Genomic DNA, 10,840 nt, shown 5'->3' with positions numbered 1-10,840 from the left:
ATTGACTTAACATGGATACTATAACCCACTGTGATAGTACTACAGTACCTTGACTTAACCTGAATAGTATAACCCACTGTGATAGTACTACAGTACCTTGACTTAACATGAATAGTATAACCCACTGTGATAGTACTACAGTACCTTGACTTAACCTGAATAGTATAACCCACTGTGATAGTACTACAGTACCTTGACTTAACATGAATACTATAACCCACTGTGATAGTACTACAGTACCTTGACTTAACCTGAATAGTATAACCCACTGTGATAGTACTTCAGTACATTGACTTAACATGGATACTATAACCCACTGTGATAGTACTACAGTACCTTGACTTAACCTGAATAGTATAACCCACTGTGATAGTACTACAGTACATTGACTTAACCTGAATAGTATAACCCACTGTGATAGTACTACAGTACCTTGACTTAACATGAATACTATAACCCACTGTGATAGTACTACAGTACCTTGACTTAACCTGAATAGTATAACCCACTGTGATAGTACTACAGTACCTTGACTTAACATGAATACTATAACCCACTGTGATAGTACTACAGTACCTTGACTTAACCTGAATAGTATAACCCACTGTGATAGTACTTCAGTACATTGACTTAACATGGATACTATAACCCACTGTGATAGTACTACAGTACCTTGACTTAACATGGATACTATAACCCACTGTGATAGTACTACAGTACCTTGACTTAACCTGAATAGTATAACCCACTGTGATAGTACTTCAGTACATTGACTTAACATGGATACTATAACCCACTGTGATAGTACTACAGTACATTGACTTAACATGGATAGTATAACCCACTGTGATAGTATTACAGTACCTTGACTTAACATGGATAGTATAACCCACTGTGATAGTACTACAGTACCTTGACTTAACATGGATACTATAACCCACTGTGATAGTACTACAGTACCTTGACTTAACATGGATACTATAACCCACTGTGATAGTACTACAGTACCTTGACTTAACATGAATAGTATAACCCACTGTGATAGTACTACAGTACCTTGACTTAACATGGATACTATAACCCACTGTGATAGTACTACAGTACCTTGACTTAACATGGATACTATAACCCACTGTGATAGTACTACAGTACCTTGACTTAACCTGAATAGTATAACCCACTGTGATAGTACTACAGTACCTTGACTTAACCTGAATAGTATAACCCACTGTGATAGTACTACAGTTCCATATGAATATATATTGGAGAGTCAGAAAGAATACGCACCACGACATCCACCATTATCTCCTGGCTGGCAGTTTTAGAGAACTTCATTACAAACTAAAGTACATTAGTAGTAATAACATAAAGGCCCAAATGATGTAAATCAGTTTAGTTAAACTGCCTATGAAACCGTGAGCCTAAATTGCCCTCTCGTATTAAAGTTACACTGCTTTCAAAGAACCCTACTGTACCTGATTACATCACAGGAAAGTCACATTAGTCAATGCGTGTCCATATACATGTAAATCATAACCCTTACCCCATTTATCTGTCTGACAAATAAGCGATGTAGTTAGAATTTACAACTTGGAAATATTATTAATTAGCCTAATTAACAGCCCTAGGGCATGTGCCCTCTGAAAATGAATTAATAAACAGCCCTGTATGTTCTTATCCTGGTCATTTGAATAATCATTAACTGGATGAGGTGAGCAGGAAGGAAGTAAGAAGATTGCATTGCAATACATTACATTAAGCAAATTAACCAGCAGTGATTTTATAAATCAATGATAACTTCAGTCAGCTTTAAATGTTTTGATGTACAATAGACCATTCAGACAGACAGGATGACAAGATGCCTAAACACGACTGACATCACAGTGTTAATGTAACATATGACCCAAATTATGTCAAATATCTTCTAAACGACTTGCAGCTTTGCAGCAATACATGCCAGGTTGGAGACTGATATATCCCCACTGAGCACTATATACTGTAACTGCAAGTAAATATTCTACATATGTTGTTGCTTGGTAATGACATAATTCCATTAGTACCACTGTAAAAATAAAGAGTTTTATGGTATATCTCAGGGAATAACTATATGCAAGCATAATCATACAGGTATCCTATTATGCAAACTGTTCTGTAAAATATCCAAGGTAAAACTGAGAACTAACAACAACAAAATATCCGTGGTCCCTAAGCAATTCCAGAAATCACTTTCTCATTGAGATCTCAGATAGACTATAATGAACTGCAACAACTAGCAGGCCCTGCAGTTTTGTGTGTCTTTATGCTCAAATGACTGTGCCCGATTTTCAAAAGACCCCCAATATGGGCATGTAGACCCATTCAATCCATTTCTCCCCCTGAAACAAACAAACGAGTTGTTTATCTCAATTCACAATATGTTTTCTCCCTAATAAAATGACAACACTATGACCATGTAAAGACAGCAGTTTGAACTGAACAATTGTCACAGTTTGCTTTGAAATGAGCATACAGTGTATATATCAGATGATTCACTACAGTTCAGAGGCATACAGCCCTACAGTTCCACTGTCCCATACAGTACGGTACATGTCTTTCTAAATATGCTGAACTCCTGTACTCCAAGATCACATGAATATCTAACCCCATTTATATCCAATTATACTCGCTAGTCGCACACACGAAGCAGAGGTAATATCAAAGTTCCTAGCAACGGCTGAGGAAGTGATTTCACACCCAACTTGAGTAATCTTATCAGGTGAGAGTGAGAGCATCATATCCACTCAACAGTGGGTGAAATTCAGCAAAGAAGTCATCAATGAGAGTTTTTATCTGCCACTTAGGGGGTGAATGGGAGGCGTGGTGCTCTGGTGACTCATACTAGTGAATGGATGCATCCCAAATGGTATCCAATTGCCTTTACAGTGCATTACTTTTGACCAGAGCACTATGGGAATAGTGTGCTATATGGGATGCAGACATAATACTCGATGGTTTAGTGGCTATTTAGTTAAGCATGTGAAACAAATGCAGGCTACCCATTAGGTTATACTGCAGTGAGAACAAGAGCAATTGGCTCCGCAAAGTGTGCAAAAAGGTGGAAGGGGAATACATCTACTTTTTTCATTACTAATGTATTGTATTTATATGGCTACAGGAATTCATTTCCGATTCGGAATGATGTGGGCCTTTCTGTGGTCTTGTTAATCAAGCACTAGCCTAATTTAATGGGCTACACCTGTTGGGTGTACAAGACACATTACAAGCCCATTGTGGATGTTAGAGTATTAGGCAGGTAAAATGCAGGTTGGTTTTTGAATAGAACTTCTAACATCAGGTGAGAGTAAATACACTTTTATTCATATGTTAAAGAAAACAATAACAACAGCAAACTATATGGGCATTTGATGTGAATCCAATCTGAACTCAAAACAACTGCTGCTTTGACATTTGGACTGGTATGGTAGCGTCTTATGGTCTATGGATCTGGTATTTATTACCATGGAATTTCGACTATATCGATGGATGGCAATAGACTAGTTAATTGGCAACATAATGGTAGATGAGCATAAAGTGGACCAGAAGGCTACCTTTGCTGAGAAAAATAAGCATGAAGGAAATGGAAAAGGTTTAGGTAAGAATCTCTCCATGATTTGTTCCAGCACTGAATAGACCGAAGGGAGAAAGCCAGTGATTGTCACTGCAGAATTTAGAGCCCATGTTCCAACTTTTTTGTTTGTTCAGAGTGAGTTGCTATTTGTTACTTTCATCTCCAGGGAAAATGTCTTCGTACGCGGGCGGTAACTCGTTCGGTAGCGGGTAAGAAAAGGGGTAGGAATGGTTGAGCTCGGGATCCGTGGGTGAGTAACCCGGGAGATCTATAGACGGGTGGCCCCCGCATTGTACTTCAACACCTGCTTCGTCGAACACTTGAAATACCCCCAAGTTAATGTAGGAAACCGGTTGGAATTCGGACACGGTAAAGTCCTGCTCCTCACTGAAAATAATAGTCCCTACGCTCTGCCTCTGTGATTGCCTCCGTCTGTAAAACTGCGCTGTTTTGTACCTTTTGATGATCACCAAGTTCATAAGCCCGAGAAGGCATTCCAAAGTGCTAAGAATGGTTGAGATGACTAGACTTCTCTGATATTCCTTCAGTTGGTTGCAGATGGCGGTTAATTCCACTGAGTCTATGTCTAGGCAATAATGGGAATATTTGCGCTCCACCAGAGACACCGTGTCCCCGTCCACCACGGCGCCGGAGAAGGCGGTGAGAACTCCCAACAAAAACACCAGGATACCCAGAAGAAAGAAATTCCGGCACCCGGGCGTCCCTTTGCAACAAAGCAGCGCAAAGCCCAGCAGCGCCTGCCCGAGTCCGACCAGTATCCCCGAGTAGAAAGCCCCGGCCGCGGTCGACAGGTGAAAATGCACTTTTACTTTGGTGCCCAGCGAGATGCATTTGAATCCGACAACAACTTCGCTCACCGCGCAGACGAAGAGGAGGGCGCTGGAGACGATGGTACACAGTCCTTTCCCACTCAACTTCATTATATTCCTCCTCTGCCTCTCCCGGTCCCTCTCCCTCCTTCATCCTCCTTTGTCCTCCTCGTCAGCCCGTCTCGAAGCACTGTCAGATTGTGACATAATACGCCGGTGACTGCAGTTCAAAACCTGTTTCTCCGGAGCTGTGTGCTCTCCCCCCCTTTCCCGCTGCTTCAGGGATGGATGAATTATTGATAGGAAGAGCGCGTTCCTTCTACGGTAGCGACCCCCAAAATCCAACTCAAAGGTAATGATCACCCTCATGACCCTGCTCGCCCCCCATCCACACCGTTATGCAAGCAGCCACATCTCCAAACGACAGTGCAAATTGTTAAGGTAGGACCATTAGCTCAAACCCGCGTGATTGCGATCATACAGTGAGTGCTAAACGGCATGCGGCAGTGGAGTGCCGCTGCGAGCGCAGAACAACTCTTTCCGGGAGGAGGGAGGAGAGAAGGCGGCTATTAAATTGTACAGAATCCAGACGGCTTGCAGCTCCTAGCAAATGGCCATACTGGCTGCCGCTATCTAGCCTGTTACACCTTTTGACCCATCACTCATGTACAAACAGAATCGTGAAAAATTGCTATGTGGTTTTGCTTTGAAAAGAAAACAAATAGCCCCATGCTTTTTAGTGTGTGTCCATTGTAACAAGCGTTGTCCCTAACCAGTATTACATGCGCTGTCCCTAACCAGTATTACATGCGCTGTCCCTAACCAGTATTACATGCGCTGTCCATTGTGCTGAAACCTCGGCCAAACGAAGGGGAGAAGGGGTTGGCGGGGGCATCACGGCTTTAAGAGGATAAACGCCTGGTTGTTGCTCTTCAGTATTGCACGAGCTGTGCGTTGTGCAGAAATTGCGTTAACCTCAGCCTCAACCGAGAGGGGACTGGTAGTGAGGACATACAGAGTTTAACGAGGATGTAGGCCTAGTTGGTAAAGTTGGAAAAGTAATTTGAGGAAATTCTAGGGCTAGGCAACCTAGGAACGTAACATCATGTCTGTGATTTAAAGCATTACAGTCCACATCATTTGATTAGCCTACCTGTCTTTCGTTCAGGGAGGCGCAGGTATCCAATCGTAATCAATTTCTGGACTGATGGAATGTGTTTTTGTTAGTGACAGGAATTATTGCCATATTAGTCCCCATTTGTAAGCAAGCACCCAGGGTCATATGGTGATAAATTGTTTTGAGCAACTTTAGGGTGGTGGGGACATAGCTGCAACTTGGTGGGGAGAATAATTAAATCCAACCATTGTACGGCTAACCTTGGATCCATTCTTTGAACATAAGAACACTTTTTATCAATGCACCATGTCGACATTATATATTCTATGTTGTAGGCCTTCGATATGCTGTTTAAATATCCAGCTGTGGAACTTGATAATGAAATTAATCGCCTAGCTATTGAATAAAATAGGGTTTTAGAGACTGAGATTATGTTCTGTGTATTAGATCTCCTTGTAGAAGAACGCGAATGTCAACAGTCTGACTGGCAGGTGACTAAACGGATGTAGGAGAGAACTTTCTCTGCACCTGTAACCCTGACTCTATCTAGAATTCACACTAGAGAGCACACACACCTTATCTATTCACTGGAACTAAAACCCTGTGGAGGTAGACGATGTATTTTCCAAAATCCACAGATTCATTTTGACAAATCCAAGTGTTTCCTTTCACATAATCCATAGACATCCAAGGCACTAATGAAACCCTCCAGTGAAATCCTCCATTATCCCGCTAAGCAAGTAATCACTGCAATTAACTGCTGATAACGATGTCTGATTGACTTGCTATCTTAAAAGAGAATACCTCTGAACACTGGTCCAAACTGTGTGCGTGTGTATGTGCGCGCGCGCGTTTCAGCACCATGGACAGCTCGGGTCATACCGTTTTGGCCTCCGCGCTCCAAATAGATCAATGGCGTTATTGTATTAACGAATGTGAATGTACTAACTCCAGAGAAAGTAAAACTGAAACTAGACAAGCAAAAATAACAAATCAGCGGTTTTAAACTAAACATCTTTCATAAACTTGTATTTGAAGAAGGCATAATAATAGCCGTTTCTAAAAGCCACCTGTTTAGAATACATTATGGATGCAATTGTAGTGCCTAATATCACCACAGTGCACGTATAAGACTTGCTATAAGCATTCATAACTATTGCATTTTAACACCCTTTATAAATGTCTAAATGCTACATATCCATTCCTGAAGGATTACACACATTGACATATACAATATAAAACATAAGCGTTCATAAAATTTACTGGCTCGAAATATAGCTGTATGCATTATACAACATGACATAAGCCAACATGTAAAAGGGCAATTAAGACACTTTTCAACCTCATTCATTATCTCCAGCACCATACCCGTGTCTACATATGTGAAAACATCGCGTTTCTATGATCTGTGGTTAAAAAGATAAGAAGAAAGGTCCTAAAAAATGCTTCTCTGTGGCATCACAGGGTAGGATTAAAAGTAAAGGCTCTATTCAATCTGTAAAACTGAAGCATTACAGATTCTGTGATAGAAATGTTAAGGTCATTTCCGATTGAGCTGACATAACCTATACAGCGTTTACCGTGAATTCAGTCTCCACTAACGCAGGGACATTGCCTTTAAATTACAATCATGCTGTAACCCTGAATTTCCGCTATACATATTGAATAGAACCCTATGAAAAACTGTCGTTTTCAAAACCTGCAACGAGTTTCTAACACTCCCAGCAAATCTCTGTGTCACTGTTTTTATTTAAAAAATGTAACTTTTGATGACGTCATCAGGTAGAACTTTGTAAAAAATAAATAAAAAAAAACGTAGAAATGCATCGTTTTCACATATGTAGACACTGGTATTGTGCTGGAGATAATGAAAAGGAGGTTGACCAGTGGTAGAATTGCCCATTAAGCACTAAATGAAAGCTCACTATATGTTTAGATGCCTATGTATGTATGATGCATTACAAACCAGGAGGCATAAAAAGTGTTACCAAAGGGGATCAATTAATCATACCATAAGGTTATTAATCCATACACACTCCTCTCTTATAGCCATCTTTGATATTAGACACATGCTTACTTGTGTGTCTGCATGTCATCCAGCAAACATATGCATGAGCAACATATGCTTATGTATTTATTTTTTACTTGTGCAAGTGTTGGTGACAGTGTTGGTGTGAGACGTCTGTACATGTGTCCAGTTAGACTGTGTTGGTGTGAGACGTCTGTACCTGTGTCCTGTTAAGACTGTGTCGCCAGCTTGTTTGTTCATGCTTGCCAGGTAAAAAAAAAAAAAAGTCACAATGAGGACAGATGACAGATGATGAGATTGCTATTTTCTGCTTTCATGTTTTTACTTCGATCCCATCGTTGCTGTGGTTGCTATGGTGCAAAGCAGCTGGTGTAGGGCTCGAACACACGAATAGCGAGTTCAAAACGATTTTACATGTAGAATCGCGCTGAGCGATCGGTAAAGGAATGGGAGAACCACATTCAGTGCGATGTATGCGACCCTAGAAGTCCAGTCCCTTAGACACTGCCACTTACAAAGCCAAAGGTCAAATGACTCACTACAGGTCTCAGTACATTGGATGGAGTTTGACAGCTTTCTTAATAAACTACTCAGACAATGGAATCACAACAGATTTAACAGGAGAAAAGGCCAAAATGCAGTATATTGCCATGTAAACACATACAGTACATTGAAAATCTAGATGCCCTCACGCTTCAAAAAATAAGTGCCAGACGAATCCAGACAGACACAGGCCTACTTGAGACATTTAGGCGAGACAGCCCTCCCTCCCTCTTTCATCAGTATTCTCGTCCCCAGCCGGGCCATAAAATTAAGGTTTACCTGCGCCGTGACAAGGTGAGGGAGGAGGGGTTTTCCATTCCTCACCTCCAAACTCATTCCTCTTTTCACTCATACAGAAATAATGAAGGCTGAGTGAACCAAGTTTTACCTGTTGTCGCTAAGCAACCATATTCTTGGTCGCTCTCACTCCTTACTAAAAAATATTTTTGTCAGAGTGCAGTATATCTGCAGTATGCAGATATCATTGCGTCCAAAATAACACAGTTGACTGCAGTTACTGCACTTTTACTGCACTTTAAAAACGGCAATATTTTTTGTATGCGTCTCTCTCCCTATTTCAAGTTCTTCCCTAAACGAGGAAAAAATGCAGTGTAGAGCTTGAAGGCCTGATGGTGAATGCGAACAAGGAGCTGTGGACATCAATGGAAATGTACAGTAGGTTATATAAGCAAAGTCATGGATGTTGGGACTTGGCAATACAATAAATGTTATATTTGTGGGATTATATGTTCCAAAGATTTATGTTGGACACTTCAGAAGGAATCAGGCAAATATCGTACCTGTGAAAAAGAATACAAATGCCACACTCTTGAGCGTGTACGCGCACGCACACACGCACGCGCACACACACACACACACACACACACACACACACACACACACACACACACACACACACACACACACACAGCTTAATTTTTTTAATCTGTTATTGGAACGTCTTGATTCATCTCAGTAGGAGTTCATTGCAGTAGGAGGTAATTAGGTCAGAGGTAATTAGGTCAAAAGCCCACAAACTTTACAACAAACCAAGCCCACTGCTAACAGGTAGCTGTCACATACTAAAAGCCTTTGTTTGAACTTTGCTTCCCAATATTGGATATGTTGTCTCTTTCTTAATTCATCTTTCCTCCATTCCTTGCATCCTATGTCCTCCCCTCCTTCCTAAAACGCATTGGAGAAGAGGGTCTGAGGGGAGGACTCACAGAAAGACAATATGTCTCTAAACACATTTTTATCCACAGTTTGTATGTGAGTAAAGTCATACCATATAAAAAAAACATGACAGCTGTTTTGGAAACTGAAACTTTTGGTTAAATGTTATAAATCATTTGTTCGTTCAACATGGTGGGATCTTTTTGCGTTGATAAAATGAATTATGTGAGAAATGGTGTTGGAAATGCCTTCATGCATATATATTGATATAACCATCATATCGAAGTCAACTTGGATTCACGCGAAGTTAAGGTGTGTGATCCTCCCACTACAACTCGGGAAACCATGCAGTTTATTAGGCTACAGATGAAATAAACGATGATGGACTTTACAGGGTGGTGAAAGTGCACGATGATCTTGATGCTCCTTTCCAATAAATATTGAGGTTCTTATTCTGGTGGCATGTGTCTGCGAGCTGTTGGCTAGAGAGCACGTGCCAAGACCATAGTAGGCACATTTGCTATTTAACACAAGTGTTTGTGACAAAACTATCGGTAGTGTTGAAAATGCGATGAAAACTCATAGAACTTTAGATTTTTATTCGGTACACAAAAACTTATGTGAAAGTTGTCATCACGCACTGATTTTTATCCGCAACAAGTCTGTTTGGTGGAAACACACCTCTAGTGGGAAAATGTGCATATTTTCTTAATGCAGATTTTTGAATATTTGCATGAAAATCTGCCGCCAATTGGATGGAAACCTAGCTACTGTCAAATGATAGTGTAGCATTTTTGTGTGAAATGGAACTGGGCCCATTGCTGCTGCTAACTGATTGGGTGATGGTGGACAGGGTCATAGTGGACGGTGTGTTTGGTTGGAGTCTAGAATCACTGCTACCTTTATCTGTACAGTACACAACCATCTGATCATATCACACAACCTTGGAAATATGTGTGGGTGCGTAGGTGTGAAACCAACCTCTGTTCCTGACAGGGGCTCAGCATAGCCTCTGATTAGTTCTGGATAGCTGTAGGGGAAGGAAATATCTGAGTCCTTTCCCACACACCTCCTCGAATGCCTTTCTACTCCATTTCTTTTCATGTGCTTGGCATTTCCCTCAATAACTTATGAAGATCACAGTCACAGGACTGAGCTTGCTGATAAATTATGAGTTGTAAACTCAGGTATCCAAAAGCAGCAACACTGTCTAATAAAAACAATCCTATACTTTAATAACCGTATACCTTTTAATTAATGATCCGCATTGATTTCAATGTCAATTTGATATTGGTGTTCTAACCACCGCAATTGCTCAATTTGATGGCTACAGAAATACTGAAAAGGCTTGAAGTATATCGCAGGCCTTCAACGCTATGCATTGAAACGAACCCTTAGGGGGCATGGCGGAAGTAGATCTTTACAGCATGATTGAAATTTAAAGGCAATGTTCCCGCTTTAGCGTAGACTGCATCCACGGTAAACCGCTGCATACATTTTACATTCTATCGCAGAATCTGTAATGCTTTAGCTTTACA

The 10,840-nt window shown here is 40.8% G+C and overlaps 1 protein-coding gene across 1 annotated transcript; it reads right to left on the bottom strand.

Moving 5' to 3' along the window:
* Positions 1-3,335: 3,335 nt before the first annotated feature.
* Positions 3,336-5,277, bottom strand: LOC129858230 (transmembrane protein 271-like). Its single transcript, XM_055927282.1, has one exon. The coding sequence runs from the start codon at positions 4,546-4,548 to the stop codon at positions 3,751-3,753; it is 798 nt and encodes a 265-aa protein (XP_055783257.1). The 5' UTR covers positions 4,549-5,277; the 3' UTR covers positions 3,336-3,750.
* Between the last annotated feature and the right edge of the window lie 5,563 nt (positions 5,278-10,840).

Source organism: Salvelinus fontinalis, chromosome 6 (assembly GCF_029448725.1).
Source record: "Salvelinus fontinalis isolate EN_2023a chromosome 6, ASM2944872v1, whole genome shotgun sequence".
Lineage (NCBI taxonomy): Eukaryota > Metazoa > Chordata > Actinopteri > Salmoniformes > Salmonidae > Salvelinus > Salvelinus fontinalis.
Note: the sequence above shows the minus strand (reverse complement) of the source record. Positions and strands in the feature narration are given on the sequence as shown.

Coding starts and splice junctions, on each gene's coding strand:
- LOC129858230 (XM_055927282.1), bottom strand. CDS start 4,548: ATGAAGTTGAGTGGGAAAGGACTGTGTACCATCGTCTCCAGCGCCCTC.